The following is a 25,043-nucleotide window of genomic DNA, read 5'->3' on the forward strand; positions in this document are numbered from 1 at the left end:
TTATTCCTTCCCCATCTTTTATTACCCTCCTTTTATTTTCTATAACAATTTCTAACATTTTGATATCTCCTTGAGCCAAATCTATCCTTACAACCGAAAAAATCAAACAGGGAACATATATTTTTAACAATTATATTCCTTTCCTCATTTTTAATCAACAGCTTCTCTTTTTTATTTCTTTGCTTTATCATCTTTAAGCAAAGTGGACATAACACTCAGATTAAGAGTTTGTGTTATCATTTTGCTTATTTTCTTGATTAAAAATATATGAATCCACTTGAAAGTACTTGCATCAAGCCGTACAATGTCTCTCTCTTTGGTTGCTACATAGTAGGAACAAGATGTACGAGGACAAAACCTATAAATTTTACTTTGAAAACATGAAAATACTGAGTGAAGACCTTTATGTTCCTACTTCTCCAAGTAAATTTGTTATGTAATGAAGGTTAAATGGACGCTGACACAGTTAACTAATACTACTGACATTAACACAATGTCAGCTAGAAAGAGATTTTATGGATACAAACAGCTGGTGATGAAGAATTGGTACCTTTGAAACAAAGTTTTTGGCAATGTCAACACAAATAGGGATGCTCAAATTAAGCTGAACCTCTGTCATCCATTTAAGATTCATGTCATCAATACTTCAAGGAAGACAATCCTACTCCTCGCCTTGTAGGGACCATTAAAAAGAGAGGTAAAGGAATGGTAACCATTTCAAAGTTTAAAGGAAGAACGCTGTTGAGGCACCTGGCACAGACACCTATCAATAAACAGAGATCTGTATGAAACTTAAAAGACAAAAGTTTTAATCTCTTTCCTCTTAAAATTTATGTTGCCTAAATAAATGATAACGGTCATGTACAGATTCCTAACAATAAAACTTACTAAGACCAGGACAAGTGATTACCTTAATATTCTGCAAAATTTTGTCATGCTGTCAGTGATGCGCTAGCACGTCAGAAAGAACACTAGCAAAGCAGAATTTTGCTTAAAAATTGGACGAACCGAAAAATAATCTCCTTCCAGCTCCTGCTTCAATGTATTTATAAATCTAAAAGTACTGGATTGTTGAGCTGGAGACAAAATGTTTGCAGCATTTTAAAAAAATAATGGTTTTTGATTTGATTCAGAGATCAGACTTGATCTGATTTGAACGTGTTCGACAAAATATTTGACCTGAACAAATTTCAATTTTCCTGTAGTATAATTTTGTATGTATTCATTTTCCCAGCTTGAATGGGCTATATAAGGAAGATTTGATTTTAATTATACAATAATTACATTCATGTTTATCTAAAGTGCAATTCAATTCTATATTCAATTAAATTTAAGAAATTTTTAATTTTATAAAATATATAAATTAAGCAATAATTGTAAACAATTTTATATTCAATAATATCATTCAAAGTAGAAATAAAATTTCAAAATCTTCAAAATAATAAACAAAAAAATTATTTTCATGAAAGACATGTTTCATAAAATAACTAATATTATACAATCTATATGTATCTCATTAAAAGTTTTGCCACTATCATAAATCAAAATTAAATTTAATATAATTTAAATAGAAAGAAGCTTTTAACCATACAACAATATTCACCATCACTAAAATTCAGATTCAATTTATAAATTATATTACTTTTACAAATAAATTTATATCTAATATTAAATTAAAATATCATTTTAAAATTAAATAATTATCACAATATTTAGTTATGTTCTGTAAAACTAGTAAATACTTTTTTATATTTTTACAAGAAGTATCTCATAAGATTGACTTTAATATAACGTTAAATAGGGGAGAGCACCGAGTAGTTGTGCACTAACTTCGTGCTTCTCAAAATCCTACGTGGAAATTTCAAATCACTCAGAATTTTTTACAACAGCTTACTTGGCAAGTCCCCTGCCTATAACTAACGTTTTAGGCCACATCAACAAATATGATGCCACATCAGCAACATCCCAAAAAAAGTGAGACTAGGTGTGCAAAATGGCCCCAATACTTAATTGGTCACTTTTCACAACAAATGGTATATTTAATTTACAACAATTGAAATGAGCTCAACTACTCAATCTTTTCCCCTAGAAAAAATATTTAAGTTACAAATAACATGACCTTTACTAAAATTAAATTTAATAATTGTTATTATTAATATATATTGTTCTTGAATTGTTACAATAATAATAAAACTAAACTAAATTCAATAGACGTGTGTAAATAGTTACTTGCGGATTCATGGCTTTCATTTTATTCCAATAGTATCCGCCTTCCCGTAACATATCCCATAAGTGAACCATCCCCCAGTTCGGACCTCCCCACCCTTCAAAATTGAAATTCTTCAGTCTTTTCAACCGCTCCAATCCCTCTCCCAATTTCCTCAGTTTGTTACAACGTGATAGACTGAACTCCTCAAGGCATGCCATCGCTCCCTCCTCCAACCCTGGGAACTCTTCCAATTGCGTAAAGTAATTAATTTTGAGGAAGCGGAGGCGTGGAAACCCTCCAGACTTTACAAAAGCTTTTGGCAATTCTCTGCACCCGTCGTTCCCAGCCAAAATCAAGCTCACTAGATTGGGCATTCTTTGAAACTCCGGAAAATCACTATAATAACACTTATATAAGTTCAATTCCCTCAGATTTACCAAATCACATATCCAACCTGGCACTGCAAATCTTTCCAAACTGAGAATTTCCAAATGTTTCATTGCTCTCATTTTATCCAGAAACTGTTGAAACTTCGTTCCATCACCAATCCAAGCTTTTGTTTCGAAACGAGACATCTTAACCAGCTGGGCAAGGATGCCTTCTTCCATCCTCCTCAACTGCATCTCATGGATAACTGATAACCATAGTTCCTGAAGTCGAGTCATTTTGGCCAAATCCTCTAACCTCAAGAATTCATCCTCTTCCATGGAGAGCGGCCAACATATCTGATCGCAGTACTCTCAAAGAGGCTAGCTTTGATATTCCCCTTGGCATGCGATAAACAAGTTGACATTCTAAATACTGAAGACATTTAAGTTCACCTATCCATACTGGTAGTGATCTGCATCCATTAGACATAGCAAGAAACAAGAGACTTTTCAGATGTCTTACACACTCTGGTACTTCCACTATCGCTGTACCCCTTAAATTTAAGACCTTAAGAAGTACCATCTTTCCAATGGACGCAGGCAATGCATAGATGCGTGTAGAGCTCAAATCCAGAACACGCAGTCCTCTAATAGCACTAAAAAAGTTTTCCGGAATGCTGCTAATCTCATTATTCTGAGATAGAGAGAGCGTTCGGAGATAAGCAGGACGACTCTCTGAAATGTCGTTAGGATTTATATCTTTCTTGGCTAGTAAAATCCGACACCAGCCAGAGGCAGCACTTGTATATGTAGCGGCTTCTTCAACAGAAAAAGCACATTTTTTTTCTCTGGATATGTGTATGGCCAGGTCATGCAATAAATCATGAATTTTACAATGTTTGGTTAACCTTTTATTATAACCAATAGAAGTAAATTTACTGAACTCTAGGCCTTCTGATAGTTGAAGCAGACACAGCTGGACAAGTTGATCTAACCAATCCCACGCTGTATCGCACTGCCCCTCTCCTGTTGGGATGAATCCCTCCCCAATCCATAGATATACCAGGTATTCAGGGTCTATCTCCTCATCCTCGGGGAAAAATGAAAGATAAGCAAAACAGGGTTTAAGATGTTGTGGCAAGGAATCGTAACTCAATTTTAATATATCCATCACAGGGTCATGGCCACCGAAGGGAACAGCTGGCTTTTTTAGCTGATCGCGCTTGGACTCCCACTTGCTGAGGCGTGCGGTGTTGACGAGAGATGCTGCTGTTGTTTTGATAGCCAGTGGCAAATTTCCACATTGCTTTACAATCTCACGACCCACCTCTTCTAAGTCCGGTGGCGCACTATTTTCTTCACAATCAGGAAATGCGTAGAAACAAAACAGCTTCCAACTGTCTTCATCTGACAAAATTTTCATCTCATAAACATGAGCTTTTGAATTTTGAGCAACCTCCTTATTCCTTGTGGTCACCACAACTTTACAGTCTTTATGAGCTGGCAGACCAAGTTTATACAAGATATCATCTTCTGTGGACAGCGTCCACAGATCATCGAGCACTATAAGAGATCTTTTCCCTTTCAGATGCTCATGGATCAATTCAGCCGCTCTCTCTTCAGTTATGGCGCCTCCCACAATTTTACTTTCTAAACCTATGTGTGAGGCTATATCATGTTGCAAATTCTTGACAGAAAAAGATCTGGAAATAGAGAGCCAAATAGAATATTCAAACCTTGATTTCCCCGTGTTGTAGACATGTTGGAGAAGAAACGTCTTCCCAGAACCGCCCATACCAACGACGGCTATAACTGGAATTTTCTGGTCTTGTAGCAACCTGAGCATGTCTTCAACTTTGGAATCTATCCCCACTGGATGTGAATCTCTGGGCAGAAGACACGATTTCTTCACCTGTGCTGATCTACTTGTTGATGCTGACGAGTCTGCACAAAGACATATCTGATCTTTTGCAGCTTCCACATATCTTGGGAAGCCCTTAGATGTCTTTCCAACTGCTTGTTGCACAGCCAAGGCAATCTTTGTACACAGCATCTCCACATTACTGCCAATTTTAAGCGAATGAAAATTCAGAAGTGTTCGAAGTCGATATAGAGAGGCTAAGAAGAAACAAAAATAAAAACAGAGAATCAAAACGGATTGAAAGCAAACAACCGAAACAAAATAGTAAAAATTAAATGACAAAAATAAGCAATGTCTTACTCATTAGATGTGCTCAATTCGTAGGCAGAGATGACTGAGGAAGACCGGAGGGCTGCTTTCCATTGGCGAAGCTTCTTCTTGCCGAATCTCTTCTTTTCTTCATGTTGAGCGAATGCAGGTGCATAAACAGAGTGTTGACCTTCAGGATAGCGAAGATCAGAAGGCTTGACATCACAAAATACAGGAATAAACACAGCCTTGGTTTTCAACATGTCAACCAGCTCATTTAGACACCAAGGGGAGTGCGCATATCCTGGTGAGAATATGGCGATTTGCACTTTGGAAGAGTAAATGGCATTTTGTATAGCAGGCTCAATTGAATCTCCCAATTGTAATTCTTGATCGTCAAGAAATGTTCAAAATCCCATTTCTTCTAGTGATTCGTAAAGTGCTAAAGCCAGAGTTTGTTTCACGTCAGGGCCTCGGTGGTTGATGAATGCATCATATAACTTTTTAGATGCAGTGACCCTTTCCCGTTCATAATCACTGAAAGAATGTTTGTGGGATGAAGAGGAAGACGCCATGAACTCAAGGGCCAGAGAAGGATGGAAATAGAGTCTGGACTGGATTTGATAAAACTACAGACCATTTGAAAGCTTAAAAGCTGGAGTGATGTGATGTGTAACGTGACTTACGCTCTACATATACACACTAACACTCTTTAATAGATTGCAAAGTGACTCAAGACTCTTTAATAGATTGCAAAGTGACTCAAAATATTCTGACTAGGGAAACACCTTTTCTAAATGAAAATTTCAAATTACTAGGGAAACATCTTTTCTAAATGAAAATTTCAAATCATTTCAATTTTTTTACAGCAGTTTATTTGGCAAATCCCCTGCTTATAACTAAGGTTTCAGGACTACATCATCAAATATGATGCCACATCGGCATGCTTTTTGTCAAGGTGTCCAAAACAACCCAAAAAAACAAAGAGACCAATAGGTATGCAAAAGGGTCCTAATAGTTGTGCAGCTGATGTGGCATCACATGATTGGTTACTTTTCACAACGAAGATATATTTCATTCAATTATTGGTATTTATCATACAACTATTGGTGCAATGTTATACAAAAGTTGAACATTAAATCAACAAGTATGGGGTATTAAATCATCAACTTCTATCACAAAAATTGGAACATGCTCAACTACTAGATCCTTTCCCCTATATTTCCGAATAATTTGACACAATATTTTTCGCACTATCCACATAGCTGTAAGTGTGTCTGTGCTACAGACTTACACTAGATTTTAGTGGGAATGTTTGCCTTGTGGTATGGCTAGTGGCTTTTCTCAAATAGATATTTGCACGTACATATTTATTTTGTATATAAAAGAAAAGGGATAGGACAATTACAATATTCATATTAGATGTATTAGATGTAGCCTTATGGTTTTTGAGAGTCTTTTGTTTGTTTAGTTTGATGTAATTTCTTTGCATTGATTTTAAAATTAAAAGAAAGAAAAAATGTATTAAAATTCAAACTAGATGTGGTATTTTATTTAGGATAGAGTATTATATCTTATTTTCCTAATTTTAAGGTTAAACAAGAAAGTGGAAATTGTTTTGAAAAGATTATCATAATTAAAATATTTATTTATTTATTGGAAATATGCATTTATATTAATAAAGAGTAATTTACAAAAAGAGATGTCTATCAAGAAACCTTGACAGAGCAATAGAATTGACTACAACTGAAAGTGAGCTTTACAAGGAGGAGCATAATAGCAAGAAATCATTAAGTGCGTATAGTTCAAATATATCATAATAAATGAATGTTTGAGTGAAAATTATTTACCATTGAAGTTCAATTAATGTTATAGCTATGATGATTAGGGGAAATTAATAGTTAAACTTCATTAAGATTTTATTTGGCTCTAGGTAATTCATGATATATATTTTTGAGTCCATCACAATACACCTTGTTTTCTTGGTCATGGTAGTTTCTTTTTAAAGTTGTTTAGAATAATCAAGTTCATTTGTTTTTTTCAATTATTTATCTTTGTTGAATAGATATTATTTTTTCTTCAATGAAAAAATAGCACAATCAAGATCCAAAAATAGCACACAACAAGTTTAATTTTTTTTTCAAAACAATTTCGAAGGACCTTGAAAATTTGAAACCTAAATTATCAAAAATCTTAAATATTTTTAAATCTTAAATTTTGTATTTTAAGTAGAATATGATACAAAATATTGTCTTGAATTCTCATATATATGACAAAGTTTATTACAAAGGTGAAAAGAATGAACAACAACCAAGCTTATAAAGCAAATCACTAGGAACTAGTAATATAATTATTAACACCTTACAACAACAATTGTTTAAAGATAGTAACAATAGTTAATAGTCCCAAAAGAAAAATAATAACAAATATTTTATTTGTATTAGCACATCAAAATGACATTGAAAATCTATAACAATAAAAAATACAACTCTTCTGTTGAAGTTGAAATTGCAAGCTACCCTGTATTGAGAGAATGGGAGGATTAGCAATGGCTAATACAATAACAAAGACAAGCATTTCTTGTTTAAATAGAGATCCTAAACATAATTAGGAAAATGAGAAAATGCTAACATAATAACAAATATTTTAGTTGTATTAGCACATCAAAATGACATTGAAAATCTATAACAATAAAAAATACAACTCTTGTGTTGAAGTTGAAATTGCAAGCTACCCTGTATTGAGAGAATGGGAGGATTAGCAATGGCTAATACAATAACAAAGACAACCATTTCTTGTTTAAATAGAGATCCTAAACATAATTAGGAAAATGAGAAAATGCTAGCATGTTAGTTGGAAATATAGAGCCACACTAAAATACTCTACACACAAATAACCAAATCTATCACAATTTGAAACAAAATGCAAGTAGAAGTATACTATAAAAAGTTGATCCCTACATTGAGAATACCTTCCTACAATTTATCAACTCTCATAACATGAAAAACCTTTTTAAGAGGCATACACATATCATCCTATATGAGTAGAACTCTTTATGATATTGTTGAAAAATATTAGTCCACCTATAGATTCTTCTTTGACACACACTATAGCTAAAAGAATGAGAAGAAATCTAGAAAAATATATGAGACTAAAGCCGTAAGAGTTATAGTAACAATTATGATTGGAATAAATTAGTATACATTTGATTTCCATTTTCCTTAAAATGACATGTCTATTTTCTATCAAATTATTATGTAAATCCTTACAAAATAAGTCTTCTTTCCTTATCACGTAATGTTAAAAACTAGCACTTGCACTCTAATGAGGTGCAATGTTTATGTGGATACTCAAATATAGTTTGGGTAATTGATTTGGAGGATCAAAAAATCATAGAAAATGGAATGTAGTGTAAAGATGACTCAATTTGAATTACTAGAACTTATTTTGAACTACAAAATTGTGCAAAATGTTTTTCTAATATGAAACTTTTTTACACTATATTACAACAATTAACTTAAGAGCTTGTCTGCATACAATGCATTTGTTGTTCACCCCTATTAAGTATTTATAGCATTGCTAGATTTATTTTAATTAAATATAATTGTCACAATTATAATTGAAATGTGAAATATTGAAGGAAATAGGCTTCACATCTTATAGTACTAATATATATGACATGTGTTTCAAAATTTAAAAATAATAGCTTACATATATGTATTTATAGGTGGACATTGAACATGTGTTTGAAATTTTTCTTTTAGCAATTTACATATATATACTTATAAACAAATGTTTACATTTTGTCACTCAAACAAAGCCAACTATTGTTCTATTGTCATAACATACAATATACTAATCTTGCATATGTCTATTCCTATTGATGCACATTTCTTTGATCTTGGAAAGTAAGATGTTGCTTTGTGTGCATGATTTACTTTAGATTTATGAGTTTATATTGTAGTCATGTTGCCAACTAGTTTTAATTATTTATTGTATGCAGCTATTCACATAATTGTACAAAATGAAGAATGTGAAGTAATTATATTTGAGTCAACCTTTGTATGTAATATTGTCATGTTTTTCCTATAGTAATATCTTGATACAAAATTGTCCCCTTCAAATGATTAATAACAATGCTGGATAAATTAATAAATAATTTTTAATTTAAGTAATAAATATCAAAAAATTGTCCAATCACAACCATTTTGTGACCGGAGCGTACATGCCTAGCACTATAGTACTATTTTGGCACTAGAGTCCCAACTAAGAACTGCAGTCCTTCCTAGTAATCCAAATTCAAGTGATAATTTTTTTTATGTGATAAAAAACAATATTAGACATTTTATATATGAGACTCAATTGAATCTCCCATTGTAAGTCTTGATCATCAAGAAATGTCCAACATTCCTTTTCCTTTTGTAAACTGGAAAAGCCACTGTTTCCTTAACATAAGAACCTTTGTGGTTGATGAATACATCAAATAATCAATTTTATAAGGAGGAAGACTCCATGAACTCAACTCCCAAAATGTCTAGATAGAAAATCTTATTAATTAAAAAATACACATTTTTCCCTGTCCTTAAGATTGCTATTTATTTTCATTGTAATCATTCAATTTTGTTCAATTAAAAGAAAAAGAAAAACTCGGTGTGGAGTCATGAATGGATTTGATCAAAGTGGAGAAAATTTGAAAGGTTCAAAGCAGGAGTGATGCGATGTGTAGCGTGACTGACACGCTACATATTCATCCGTGACTGTGTCCTTTCCCTTTCATGCGACACAACGGCTTTCGCGTTATCTATCCTTTTCGCATGCGCTGTTATAATCACGGAAATCAACAGTTCAAAATGAGTAGTTGTTATCTTTTACCCTTTGGGCAATTCGGATGCGGTGTGGTCCCCAGTTAAGATATTGCTGTAGGTAATGCGTGTGTATTTTGCAGGGATTTCTGACATGGGTGATGTTCGATCATTTCAACGTTTACTCTGAGCGGGTCCCTTCGATGTCAGTGTCTCTAGTTTGAACGGATTCCTCACATGGATGACGTTGCAATTGATTCCCACTTTAACTGTCTTTTGCACGGATTCCTCACATGGGTGATGTTGATTCCCACGTTGATTCCCACTTTTGCAGGGAGTCCGTTTTCACATGGGTGATGTGGAATCTTAACATTTAACCCAAACTTGTGATGTGAGCTGTGAAACATTCAGCCCAATGTTTCATTGCAGAATACAGATCTAGCTAGAAAAGAGAAAACAAAATTTTTAGAAAAAAAAAGAAAGACTATTAATTCAATGTGCCAAATTACATTATGTTGAATGTATATTTATACAATAAGTAACCACCGCTTTGAAGAAAATATGGAGGAAACAAAGATAACCACTGTAAGAGCGGAAATTACGGTGAAGAGAAGAGGTTGTGAAAATAATGCATAGCATGCAATCTTGAGTTTTTTGTATTTAACGGAAGAGATTGTGTTACAACAAAAGCTAGATGCTTAGTTGGAATTAACACTAAAACTGACTGTGCACTGCACTCTCATCGTAAATCAGGAAGTTACAGTAACAACCCCCTTAATTCCAATTAAGGAGAAAAGGAAAAGGAAAAAAAAAAAGAGGAAAGAGGGAAAACCCAGTGAGAACAAAACCCCCCCTCAATTTTACAAGAGGTGCAACTATATATGGAGTGCAAAAGAACATCCTTTCAGATACAAAAAAAGTGTGAACAATTGTCGAATGGTAACCGCTGCCACAGTGCTGAATGAAGAACCTCCTCAGAAGACAAGATGATGATCATGATCAAGAATTTGCATGAGTGCCATTGATGACACTACTTGAACAATAATTAGATGGCAAACAAAAGAAAAACATCTGACATTCGAAGATGCAAGTAGCATATGAATCTGTACGAGTGACCCCAATGATAGTACTCAACCATGCAAGAAGAAGTTGCTAGTCGAAAATACAGGTGCCAATAGTGAACTAATCAAACTTGAAACAAAACCAAGAAGCATTAGCACTAATCGTATAAAATCTCCCTCATAATATGACAAAGGAGAAACAAGACAGGTCCACTGAAATGATGTGTCACAAAGGAGAAGATGAAGGCAAGGCCCATGAACGGAGGTTTACATCAGCTTTCATTCTTCAAAAATCTGTCTGCAAATAATGTGTCCTTCCTCCTAGCTCTCAAGCTCTTATACCATGTTAAATTTTTTACATTGTAGAATATAGATCTAGCTAGAAAAGAGAAAAAAAAAACTTGCAGAACAAAAAATAGAAGAAAAGAAACACTATTAATTCAATGTGTCAAATTACATTATGTTGAATGCATATTTATACAATAAGTAACCACCACTTTGAAGAAAATATGGAGAAAACAAAGATAACCACCATAAGAGCGAAAATTACGATGAAGAGAAGACGCTGTGAAAATAATGCATAGCATGCAATCTTGAGTTTTCCATGTTTAACGAAAGAGATTGTGTTACAACAAAAGTTAGATGCTTAGTTGGAATTAACACTAAAACTGACTATGCACTGCACTCTCATCGTAAATCATGAAGTTACACTAACAGAATAACGCTATAGGGTATGTGCAAGATCATTGGGGGCCAAAAAGTGGCAATGAAGAAAAAAATGCACTTTCAACCTTTCCAAACATGCCAAAATCTGCTTTGACTTTTTGTTTGGGGCGGGCAAAATTTGAATTTGGTTTGGTAATACCAAACCAAATCGGATATCCAATAATATCAGATATCTGATTTGTGATGTCACTATTGTGATATCATACTTTTCAAATCGGATATCCGTTTTCCTCAACATAAAAAATATAGTTTAGTAAAATGGGCCTAACTTTTGCGTTTCTTATCAAAATTTTGATTTTTTATAGGCATGGGAAAGGTAATTCAGAGACCTATCAAATGGATGAGGTATTTTGACGATATTATAGACAAAAAATTAATTATAATCATTTGAAGTTAGTCCTTCAATTTTAAAACTTTAAATACTCACAAATTTTGCATACAAAATATCATTTTTTCCTATCACCTCCTTTATCTATCACTTGTCTATCTATACTTATATAATATATTTTATATATCTCTTTCTTCTCTACTTATGTCACTTCTTTTCTCATTCCATGTAGATAAATAAATTCCCAAGTTACATGCATCTTTGCATATATTTCCATCTTTCTATTCATATCTCTCCCTCTCCCACTCCATCATTGTCACTCCTTATTTCTATAATTCTCTCTAATAATCTCTCTTCTCTCTATTTATCTCCCTCCTCTACCTTATCCTACCTATACTTATATATTACTTGTCTCTATCACCTCCTTTCTCTCCCTAGCTTTTCCCATCTCTCTCTATATCCATATAGATCTATCTTCATGTATATTTATATCTCATTATCTCTAAATCTCACTTATTCATTCCATCTCTCCCTCCATTTGTCTTACTCTCTCTATCACTTTCTATCCATATCTATATCTATCTCCATCTTCACATCTCCATCTCTTTCCCTATCAATCTCTCTTTTATATGTTCCTCTATCTTTATATATCTTCCTCTATACATGATTAATCTACTTCTCTGTCTCTTCCTCTATCGCCCTCTTGAAGTATCTTTCCCTTTCTCTACTTTTATCTCTTTATTTACTCCATCTTTATATATCTTTTTCTCTCTCCCCACATCCTTCTCTATAGTGTCTTTATATATCTTTATATCTTCCTCTTTCTCTCTCTCCCTCTCTATCTATCCCTACCTATAATCTCTATCTCTCTTTCTCACTCTCTTGCACTATCTATATATCTCTATCTATCGATATTTCTCTTCCTTTATATCTCTCTATCTCTTCCTTTTTCTCTCTCTCTCTCTCTCTTTACCTCTCTCTATCCATTTTTCTCCATCTCTTCATATATTTATCTTTGTCTTTACCTCTCTCTTGGGTAAGTGCACAAAGATGATGGTCAAAAAGGGGGGTATAAGTGGACACTTTTTTTTTCTGAAATCAAGTGAACCTGAACTTGGAGGCAAAATTTGAAAGTCATCCACTCAAGATATGAAGATAATCAAAGAACAAATATTGTAGTACTCTAAATCTAGTTTCCAAACTACTAAAATTTTTCAAAATTGGATAAAATTAAGGGGGTCAAATCCTTCACGCACGAAAAAATAACCCTATTTGTTTTCTGAAAAACATAACATAGTGTCTGACGTGCACATCAAAAAAGTCATAGTTAGATTTAGTATTTTGACAAATCCTTTTGCAGAAAGATAGTTAAGAGTGATCACTAGAAGATGTGTATTTTTTTATATTTTTTTGTTTAGTATTTTTTTTTTATGATTTTCCCAATCGAACACATCCTGAAAATTTGGTACCTGTTCGTGCACGAAGCATAAGTTACACTAAACAAATCGAAAATACATTTTTTTTAAAAAAAATTGTAAAGAATCAAGTGCACTACAACAATATATTTTATTTTTTAAAATCTGAATAATTATATCAAAATTTATTCAAAAAATGGTGCACCTATGTCTGTGAGAACTATGGAGACACTAGTAAAAGAAATTCAATAATAATATGTTATTGTTGTTCAAATTGAAAACAAATTATATGGTTAGAAAGCTCAGAAGATGGGTGAAAATATGGTGGCAATTTTAGAAATACCCACTTTATGAAGTGTAAACCTGATGATGACAAAGTCGATAAACCAAGTTGATAAAATAAAACACATCAAAAATGAGAGAAATTGAGAGAAATCAAACTTCCAATCTATAGCTTTGTCATCCAGGCCTATTTCCAAGCCTAAACAGTCAAAAGCGCGTATGGGGTACTTATAGTGTAAGCAGTGCATACGCGCTTGTTTCCCTATAAACAATACGTACGCACTATTGTATAATATGTGTAAATACATATAATATATGTAATATATAATATGTGTATAATATGACATTGTATATATAATATGTTTATATACATATAATATATGTATATATATAATATATTAAACATATATATACACCATTAAGTGTATCATCTCTCCCTCTCAAACACATACAAGGTGTCTCTCTCTCTCTCTCTCCCTCTTTCTCTTCTTCTCTCCCTCCATACCCCACTGCAACTGTGTCTGCACTTCTATAGAAGTAAGTGAATTTATTTTTTGTCTGCAACTTCCTCTTTGATGTATCCTCTCCTAAAAAAATTGATTGATGGATTTTTGTGTGTATATTGAATAGGAGGAATAGGGTTTGAAATTGAACCACAAGTGTATTACTGTGACAAACAAGGAAACCTGTAGCAATTATTTTCTCGAATGTGTTTTTAATGAGTAGAGCAGATGTGGAAAATAGTGTCAACAAAGCAACATGATGAGTCAGAGTACTTGTAATATGTTTTTCAAAAGAAAACAATAGGTAGGAAGAGAAAGAGGGAGAGTAACACAGATGATGTCCTGTAGAATGATAGTGGTGGGTATGTGAGAGTTCCCACGTTACATAATGCCTATCACCTAAAGAAATTAAAGTTTGTTTTATGCATGGCAGTGGTAGTATATGATGATCATCACTTGTCAAATAGCTTGAAACGGTACATACCCATGAAAGAAATCAAGTGTGTAATTCCTATAGTCACAATCGAGATCAAACTTATAACCTTGCAAATTTAATAGCCTCATATGTTTTAGAACTTAGGCAGTACTTTTAGGGTTAGGTCAAGCTCTTACACTTCCTTTTTAGCGAAGCCTCATTGTTTCTTCACTTGGAGTCTCGTTGTATGATGTTCTATTCATAACTTTAAATTTAATATATCATTTTATTAGCCCACCATATGACCCCTTAGGTGTCATTAGAGGTCGTATTGTTTCAAGTAAGAGGTCATATGGTATCATGTGACCCCTTAAGACCCCTCCTCTTTCCCTCCCCCCTACTCTCCCCCCTCTCCCTCTCTCTCTCTCCCTCTCCCTCCCTCTCCCTCTCTCTCTCTCTCTCTCTCTCTCTCTCTCTCTCTCCCTTCCTCCATACCCCTTCTTCTCTCTCTCTCTCTCTCTCTCTCTCTCTCTCTCTCTCTCTCTCTCTCTCTCTCTCTCTACCTTCCCTCCCCCCTCTTCTCTCCCTCTCTCCCTCCCTCTACCTCTCCCTCTCTCCCCCTCTCTCTCCCTCTCCTCTCCCTCCCTCTCCCTCCCTTCCCCCTTCTTCTCTCCTTCTCTCCCTCTCTCCCTCTCTCTCCTTCTCCCTCCTTCCCTCTCTCCCTCGCCCACCCCCCCTCTCTCTCTCTCTCTCTCTCTCTCTCTCTCTCTCTCCCTCTCCTCTCTCCCTTCCCTGCCTCTTCTCTCCCTCTCCCTTCCTCCATACCCCTTCTTCTCTCCCACCTCTCTCTCTCTCTCTCTCTCTCTCTCTCTCTCTCTCTCTCTCTCTCTCTCTCTCTCTCTCTACCTTCCCTCCCCCCTCTTCTCTCCCTCTCTCCCTCCCTCTACCTCTCCCTTCCCCCCATCTTCTCTCCCTCTCTCCCTCTCTCCCTCTCTCTCTCCCTCCCCCCCTCTTCTCTCCCTCTCTCCCTCTCCATTCCTCCATACCCCTTCTCTCTCTCTCTCTCTCTCTCTCTCTCTCTCTCTCTCTCTCTCTCTCTACCTTCCCTCCCCCCTCTTCTCTCCCTCTCTCCCTCCCTCTACCTCTCCCTTCCCCCATCTTCTCTCCCTATCTCCCTCTCTCTCCTTCTCCCCTCTCCTCTCCCTCTCCCTCCCTTCCCCCCTCTTCTCTCTCTCTCTCTCTCTCTCTCTCTCTCTCTCTCTCTCTCTCTCTCCTTCCCTCTCTCCCTCTCTCTCTCCCTCTCCTCTATATCCCTTCCCCCCCTCTTCTCTCCCTCTCTCCCTCTCCCTTCCTCCATACCCCTTTATCTCTCCCACCCCCTCTTCTCTCTCTCTCTCTCTCTCTCTCTCTCTCTCTCTCTCTCTCTCTACCTTCCCCCCCTCTTCTCTCTCTCTCTCTCTCTCTCTCTCTCTCTCTCTCTCTCTCTCTCTCTCCTCCCCCTCTACCTCTCCCTTCCCCCTTCTCTCTCACCCCCTCCTCTCTCTCTCTCTCTCTCTCTCTCTCTCTCTCTCTCTCTCTCTCTCTCTCTCTCTCTCTCCCCCTCGCTCCCTCCCTCTACCTCTCCCTTCCCCCCATCTTCTCTCCCTCTCTCCCTCTCTCTACTTTCCCTCTCCCTCTTCTCTCCCTCCCTCTACCTCTCCCTTCCCCCCATCTTCTCTCCCTCTCTCCCTCTCTCTCCTTCTCCCCTCTCCTCTCCCTCTCTCCCCTCTCCTCTCCCTCTCTCTCCCTCTCCCCTCTCCTCTCCCTCTCTCTCTCTCCCTCTCCCTCATTCCCTCTCTCCCTCTCTCTCTCCCTCTCCTCTCTCTCCTTCCCCCCTCTTCTCTCCCTCTCTCCCTCGCCCTTCCTCCATACCCCTTCTTCTCTCCCACCCCCCCCTCTCTCTCTCTCTCTCTCTCTCTCTCTCTCTCTCTCTCTCTCTCTCTCTCTCTCCCTCCCTCTACCTCTCTCAAGAGTGCGTACGAGGTACTGAAACTATTAGTTCCCAGCCCTACCATAACTTTTTTAAGGCTTAGTAGCATGTACATGGTACTTATTACTCATAAGCATGTACGGGGTACTATTCCCATTATTCGTTACCCTGTGATAAAATTTTTAGGCTTAGTAGCGCGTACATGCTACTTATCAACCCAGAATGGGAAAAAAGAATACTGTTGGGCTTGTCAACATTTTATGGTCTAACAGCGTGTACGCGATTATTAATGTAGCGCATACATGGTTTATAGATATATTTTTAGTTTCCCAAGAGCCTCAACGGCCTCAAAAGAAGTTTTTGAGGTCGTTAAAGGCCCCACTGGAACTATGTCTGCACTTCTATCATTGTTGTATACATAAAAGTAAGTGAAATTTTTGTTTTTGCATGATTTCAAATGATTGAATTGTTGTTTTTATTAGTTTTTTATTTTTGCATGGTTTCAAATGATTGAATTGTGATTTTTTAATAGTTTGATTCCAAAAAATAGTGATAAGATGCATATTTATGGTTATTTATTTATTTTTGAACTTTTCTTTACATATATATATAATATGATTCTATTTAGGTTAACCAATCTCAACCATGGGAAAGAACAAGTGAGGAACAATGGAACAATGAGAGGCTCAAAAGGAAAGACAAAGGCAGCGTATGAAGAAATTGTGTGACATAAGAACAATGGGAGAAGAAGGTATGTCTACCTCAACATCTCAATTCGATTTACTAAAGGAATATAATGCACCTAATGCAATTGAAGAAGATACTGCATTGAATAATCAATTAAATGGTGAACATATTACACCTTCTCTACTTGATGAATTGAATGTACATAATGCATCGATGTTAACACCTCCTAGAATCACTCATAGGAAACCAAAGTATCTAATTGACATTGATAAGAATATATTGAAGTCAATGCCCAATAAAATGAATGAACAAACTTGTAGGTGAATGGTTAAAAGAATATGGCAAAACTATTTTAAAAACTTAAATCAAACCGCAAGATGTCAATTAATTGTTCAAATGATTAAAAATTTGAATTTTAGAGAGACAATGAAAATTCTAGGCCCAAGATCATCTGAAAGTAACAGTGAAAGAACTATTGTCAGAAATCTATTAGATGCATATCAATCTATTGGTTCAAAATTACGTAGTAAAGATTCTAATGCTACTTGACATGTCATTACATCAACCATAATGAGCAAGAAATAAAAAAAAAAATCGTTTGATAAGCAAAACAAGTAAGTCATTAAATGTTAGTAGAACAACATTAAGTAAAGAATTAAAGAGGTGAGAACAAATAGAGGAACTTAACAATAATTCTCTTTGGGCATTCTCGGGTAGACTACCACGCAAAGACAAGGTTCTTGTAGATGCACTAAAAACATTAATTGAAATTTTTTGGCATGACAACACAAGAGTATCGCCCAACCAAAGAAATGTTGTTAGAAGGCAAATTGGGTCTAAAAATCGTGAGCCACATGTGAAACACTATTTGGATATGACTCAAACTAAATTTTATGAAAGATTCCTTTAAAAGTTTCCTTGGATAAAAATTTCTCAAAGATTTTTTGAAATGGCAAAACCTTTTTATATTAAGATTAATCATGTACGCACCATGTGTTGTTGTAGGATGCATATTGAATTTTCCATGCATTATGATATTTTTCATCATATTTGTTCTACTTTGCACACTAACGATGTTTTGCAGGAATGTAATATACAAGCACCTCCTAAGTTGGCAAGAGAATTTATTTCAAGTGTTCTATGTAATAGACATGATGGTTGCATTTATTATAAGATGCCTTATATGTAAGGTTCTTGTGCTATATATGGTGGTTTGCAACATTTACCAAGATGCATACATTTGGAGAGCACACATGAAATTGGTACGAAACTAGTTTCTTTCAGAAAATACAAGACAATCACATGTGGAGTTAAAGATGGAAAAGATTTGAAGAGATGTGAGCTAGTGAAAAATGATATATGTGTAGCTCAATTTATGAAAATGTTTCAAGAGAAACTAGTTTATGAGTACATAATGCATACACATAGAGCTCGATGGTTAGATGAGCAATTCAAGTTATGTAAGGACACATTTCCTCTTGGCACCATTGTCTCTATCATTGATTTTGCTGAAAATTATACACTACAACGTCAAAATGAAGTGCAATCCATGTATTATCACTCTACACAAGTTTCTATTTCTATACACATAGCATTCATGCATGCAGATGATAGCACAAAGAAGGATAGAAAGGTTGTAAGAGAGTATCACTTCTACATAAGTGATGATCGTACTCATTCATCAGAGTTTGTACAAGGATGATTTAAAGTTTTCTATGATAGTTTAAGGGAAAGGAACATATGATACAACTGTAAAGCGGAAAATCGCGATCGAACCCTAGTTGCTCTCCCCTCTTCCAACTCCAAGGAGAGAGAAGGGAGGTTCACTAGGGTTGATGGTTTTCACTTAGGGGAGAGACTTTACATTCAAAACAAGGGTTGAAACCCACAAGATCCAATCCCACACAATGCAAGATTGGATGCTAAATGTGTTTCAAGGGTTAAGAAAGCAAGGCTACCCTCTTTCGTAAAGAATGTTGATAGAAGAATTAAGCTAGGAATGCATAGAAAGTGACGAAGATTCGCTTATAAACTGAGATAGGGATATAGGATGAAGCTGCGGACCTGGAATTAGCAGTAAAATGTCGATACGGCACTGTCCTGCAAATTTGAGCAAAATTTGTTGGGATGATGGTGCCCGGCGTGCACACGGTCCTCCGAAAAATCCGCGAAACGAAGGGGGATCTGTTCGTCTCTGCACAAGGATTCCAGATCTTCAATTTCAGCCACGTACCTGCAACCTACACACAGAAAAGCGAAGACGATTGGGGGGTTAGGGATTAGGGGTTTGCCTTTAGGTCAAACCCCGGTTTTGGAATTAACCAAGAAATGAGAAATTGTTGTAAATGTAATGTAAAACAAGTACTAATACCTTGTTGTAAGGATGTTTGTATCCTTATGTGCGAAGGTATAGATGTTGTTGTTTGTTGTATTGTTGTATGTTGTATGTAGCATGTAGTATGTGATCTCCTCTTCAATGGTTGAATCCTTGTCTTAAATGCAACACTTAGCCTTGAATGGAGACTTAGAATGATCAATTGCTTGAAAGAATGCTTGAATGCTTGAATGCTTGAATATAGTTTCCACGCCTTTTCCCTCATGTATGTATATATCCAAATGAGAGAGGAAAATGTAGTTTATATACTTGTCATTTAGGGTTGATAGACTCATTTTCCCGACCTTAGGCCGACCAGGATCCAATTTGCAAACATAAAGACCTGAAGTCCAAAAGAGATCGGGCCCAAAATAGGACCCAGGGACCAGGGCACTGGGCGCCATGGTCCTGGAGGACCAGGGCGCTGGGCGCCCTGGTCCTGAAGGACCAGGGCGCTGGGCGCTCTGGTCCCACCTCCCGGGACAGCAGGGTGCAAAGGAGGTTCAGGCCAGGGTGCAAGAAAATGCAGTTTTTGGTGTCATAATCAGGTTTTGGGGTCTCCATTCAGGTTGTGTGTTGTGTCGCCATCGTGAAGACCGAAATGCAGTCGAAATTGCAAGTGTCGCAATTTTAGGACGCTACATTTAGCCCCCACTTTAGCGGGAGTATAGGCGTACGCTCATACTTCCGGTAAAGTACAAGGAAACAACATTGAAAGACTTTCACCACATCAAGGAGGCAAGATACACCAAGCCCCCAGTGGACTAAGGATCTTATGACTTCGATTGACAAAGTAAAAGGGAAGATCATGAGGGAGAACCATGACTGTCAGTAGTAAGGTTCCCTCACTATGAGTCATGCAAGAAAGATATCAAAAATTTTCAAGGCAAGGTTAAATTTGCCAAGAAATTTTCAAGTATCTTGAAAAGATATGGACGGGATGTATGCCCCCCTACGTTAAAGCGATCGCACACGCTTCACCGGGGGTGATTGCTTTAAGGTAGTGATACATATAAGAAATGAGAAAGGAGCATGTTATCGCAAGGATTTAGCCCCCAAGTGTGAGATAAGCCCAAGGATAATAGACACAAAACACAAAGCACAAGGTGACTTCACTTTCCTCGGGGTCAGTATGCTGTATGATAATTCATGTATATCATATGTATGTATGCATAATTGTTCTTCATTCCCCAATCAAGGAAGGTCACCTAGAAGAAGGGAACACATGTGTCTTTTGAGTCAACATGAGAGAGATCGAGAGATTTCAATGCTTTGCATTGTCCTCAAGTAGACAACACTAAGGACAACAAATAGAAGAATGAGAATAACACATAGAGGAAGTAACAAAAGAGAGGGGGAGAGAATCTGCTATGCTAATCAAACTAGTCTAGCACGTCATCTACCCCCCGATCTTGCTGATCAATGATTCAGGAAGGTAGGGAACACGCTAGAGGAGGAACATCCAACACAGCAGATGGAGCTATCACAAGATCCAAACAAGGGCCATGTTCATGTTCCGAGCCACGTTGTTCTTGTCTAGGAGCTAGGGTAAGTGCTTTAGAAAATTCGTTAGATAAATGGTTATCAATATCAACAAGTTCATATTCACTATTAGAAGCAAGAGAAATAACATTTGCATCATGAATAACATTTTCATCCATATCATCATCAAGATTTATAAAAATAGGGTCTTTAACTCGCACAGGATCAAGACCATCATGCATCTTATGTTTAGGAGATTTCGGCTCAATCGTCGGCTGAGGAGAAAATGGAATAATGCTTGTTGAAAATGTTTTTGGGGATTGCAAAGTTTGAGCTCTAAGATGACGCTTTCGTCGACGTTCACGTGCAGAACGATTTCGTCTAGTCTTAGTAGGAAGTTGAGAAGATTGAGGAGGAGGAATGTTCTCATCCTTATCACTTGGGTGTTTAGGTTGTGGTCTCTTAGGCTGGATAATAGGAGAAGAAGAAGGTCTCTTCTCTCTATAGAAGGAAGGAGGAGGAACTGCTCCATATAAAGGAGGAATTTTTGGTTTAGGAAGAAGACCAAGTCCACCATGACGAGGAGGTATAGGTCTACTTTTAGAAGGTTTATTAGGCATAGACATAGTCACATCCATAGGAATGGGTTGGGAATCTTCTTGAGGAAAGACATTAGTTTTATCTTTCAAAGGAAGAACCTCCTTCTCAAGAATGATAGGAATATCAAGTTTGGGTGTTCTAGGTTCACTTAGAGAAAGGATCATATCTTTTTTCCACTTTTGATAAGATTTGAAAAGATGATCACTTCGCGGAGGAAGAGATTGAAACTGTTTAGGCCAAAAGTAATCAATAGGAACGCTAGAAGTTCTTTCAGCTGGTTTAAAGAGACTATGATTGATAGTAACAACTTCACCATTATGGGGAAATTTCAAACACTTGTGAATAGGAGAAGCAATAGCTTTCATGGAAGACAGCCAAGGATATCCAAGCTTCACACGAAATTGTTCAGATGAAGGAATAATAGCAAAGTTCACATCAAGGGACCTGTTATGGACCTCAATAGGTAATGTAATAGAACCAATTGCAGGAGAAGAAAATGCATCAAATAATTTCACAACCACATCTGTTTTGTCATAGATAACTTGATTCAATTGCAAAGTAAAAAGAAATTCTTCAGTAATGACATTAACCATACAAGAAGGGTCAATAAGCACTCCACGGCAAGGTGTATTCTTGACTTTTGCAACTATATATAAAGGACCATCAGGTGCCCTGATAGTTTCACTAGAATCAAAGGTGATGGAAAGTTCTTTAGGGATTTTTTGCTGCTCTACAAAGTTAATCACATTCGGAGTCATAGACACGAGATCATCAGGTGAGACAGAGGAATCAGTAGTATTAATCGCATTAGAGGTATGAGAAGGTAATGGATCAGTAGAAATCTGAAGATTTTGGTTAGGAGGAGCTACAGATGTGTTGCCTTTATCATTCAGTCCAGAAACAAAGATAGTATTATTATCAATCAAATCTTGAATTTTACCCTTTAAAGAAAAACATTTTTCAGTATCATGCCCAGGTTGACAATGAAATTGACAAAAAGATTTGTTATCAAAATAAGGTGAATTAATCTTTGCAGGATCAATTTGCCTTATAGGAGGAAGAGTAAGCACATTTTGTTCCAATAACTTATTCATAATACTATGCAATGATTCATTCAAAGGAGTAAACTTTCTTTCTCTCTTGAAAAACTTAGAAATAGGAGACACACCTGATGCTGCATTCACATTGTTGTTGATGATTTTTTCATTGAATTTGATGGACTCTCTGTTCGGTTTAAACTTCCCAAATGGTTGTTGACTACTATCACCCTTATCACTCGGAGTCATAGGATGTGATTGTTCCATTTGACTCACAGTCAGTTGATAATTGTGAAGAGTTGCGCACAACTGTTGGAAAGAAGTAAACTCAGAAAACAGGAGTTTGTCTTGAATATCTTTTTGTAAATTAGAAATAAAGATTCTTTGAATATCATTGTCAGGCACTAGAAAGGAAATTTGAGCATACAAATGCTTATATCTACCAATGAAATCAGTCACTTTTTCTTTAACACCTTGTTTACAATGCATTAAATCAATCAAAGTAACTTTAGGACTTATATTGTTTTGAAATTGTTGAATGAAAGCATTTGCAAGTTGTTCAAAAGAAGTAATAGAATAGGAAGGCAACGAGCAATACCATTATAGGGCTTTGTCTCTTAATGTTCTAGTAAACAATTTTGCAAGCAACCTTTGGTCATAAGCAAAATCAGTACATATTGTTTGAAAGGTCTTAACATGTGTTAGAGGATCACCCTTACCATTATAAAGCTCCAAATGCGGAATTTCAACATGTTTAGGGGGAATAGCTCGAACAATGTCAAGAGAAAGTGGACTCGCAACATCAAATGTGGGCACACTAAACTTAGATTGATTCATAGAGGCAATTTGTTGCTGTAAAGAAGAGACAGTTTGTGCAAGATTGTTAATGGTCACTTCAGTCGAAGAGTTCATATTAGACGTGTTAGATTGTGATGGAGGTGTTATGTTATTGAAAGAAGGTAGAGAGTAAGGTGTTGGGACACTATGATAGTTAGTCATAGGAGATGATTGGAAAGGAGGCACACTACAAGGAGGAATGGAAGGGTTAAATGAATTGCCCCCTTGCGTCATGTTCATTTGTGGTGATATAATAGGAACACTCACTGCAGGAATGAATGAAGAAGTTGGATTGAATGAAGGAAAAGGGTTAATTGAAGAAGAGGGATTGCCCCCATGACTGGTGATCATAGGAGGAATGTCTTGTATAGAAGTAGTCATTATGTTTGATGTAAAAGTAGGTATACTAGCAATAGGAGTCATCAAAGGAATAGAATGATTAACTTGAGTAGGAGGTTGTGTATAACCCAAAGTTTTGGCACAACTTTTCATAGGCATCACATTTGAATCCACAATGTGTGCAATACCACGCAAAATATCAATTCCATTCTTATCACTTTGAAGTATACGTTTTAGACCCTCAATTAAAGGAAGAGCTTGACTATCAGGGTATTCTTGAGACATCCATTGTCGAAAATCGTCAAATTGGTTATCCAATTTTGAAAGTTGTTCTACAGAAACCTCATGGAGAGCTTCTTCATCATTAAGAGGATTAGAGGAATTACCCATGTCCTCGTTAAAAAGACCATTCAAATTAGGTTCCATCTCCTCAGTAATTAAACCTTGGAAAGACTTAATTCTAAGGCTTCACCTAACGGGAATAGTGTAAGTAGGACTTATTGTTGTAAAACTCATGCACTGAAGAAAGAGAGAAGATTTTGAATTTTAGAGGTAGCAAATTTCAATAAAACCAGCCAATCTTCCAGATTTAAGCTGTTAAATGCAATTAGGACAATCTCCCGAAATTTCAGAAAAAATGTCCGAGACCGTGGCGCTCGGAGTGCACACGGTCCTCGCAACTTTTTTCCAAATTTGCAGGGATGAAAGTTATGATGATTTTACAGCTAACCTGAAAAAATTAAGTGATTTTACGATCTGTAGATAGGCCAAATTAAAGTTGCAATTTCAAAATTGAACCCTACCAAGATTGTCGAAAAATGCAAAATTTGAATTTTGAAAAAAGAGAGGGAAACTGAGATTTTGAATTTTATGATTTTAGAGGGAATACCAAAAGCAATGTAAGTTTTGAAATTTGAAAGTTGACTCAATTTCACACAAAATTCAATTTTGAAAGCGGAAATCAAAGTTGTTGTAATTAAGCACTTAACTTCAAAAGTTACAAATTGCAAAAATTTGAATAAATTACTGAAATTTTGAATGAATGATAACACACTTTTCAGATTTAGGACTGTAAGAAACACAATTTTGACACAAATTTCAATTTCAACAATTTTTGAATGATTAGAAGCCTTAATCCAAGCAATCGCTAGACCAACTTTGACTGTAATTTTGAAGGTGTTAAAATTGATAAAATCAGCCAAAATTCTGGATTTTAGCAGAAAAATACAGTAAGATCTCACTCCCGAAATTTCAGAAAAAATGTCGGGGACGATGGCGCTCGGAGTGCACACAGTCCTCGCAACTTTTTTCCAAATTTTTAGGGATGAAAGATATTATGATTTTATTGCGGAATCCAAAGTTACAGCTGATTTGGAGATGTTTTGATCAGTGAAATTGTCGGACAAAGGTTGAATCAAGAGGGTTTCAAAAATTAGGGT

At 36.1% G+C, this 25,043-nt stretch overlaps 1 protein-coding gene across 2 annotated transcripts in view; it reads right to left on the minus strand.

Annotated features, from left to right (window-relative positions):
* Positions 1-2,130: 2,130 nt before the first annotated feature.
* Positions 2,131-25,043, minus strand: part of LOC131074370 (disease resistance RPP13-like protein 4) — a 77,649-nt gene continuing 54,736 nt past the window's right edge. Inside the window, exons 1-2 of one of the 2 annotated variants that reach the window (XM_059218207.1) lie at positions 4,799-5,437; positions 2,131-4,640 (exon numbers count right to left, since the gene is read on the minus strand). In XM_059218207.1, coding sequence (XP_059074190.1) covers positions 2,903-4,640; positions 4,799-5,010 — 1,950 coding nt within the window. In that variant the 5' untranslated portion in view covers positions 5,011-5,437 and the 3' untranslated portion in view covers positions 2,131-2,902. Of the gene's footprint in view, positions 4,641-4,798; positions 5,438-25,043 lie in introns of those variants that run through there. The other variant, XM_059218206.1, reaches the window with a different exon arrangement.

This window comes from Cryptomeria japonica, chromosome 3 (assembly GCF_030272615.1).
Source record: "Cryptomeria japonica chromosome 3, Sugi_1.0, whole genome shotgun sequence".
Lineage (NCBI taxonomy): Eukaryota > Viridiplantae > Streptophyta > Pinopsida > Cupressales > Cupressaceae > Cryptomeria > Cryptomeria japonica.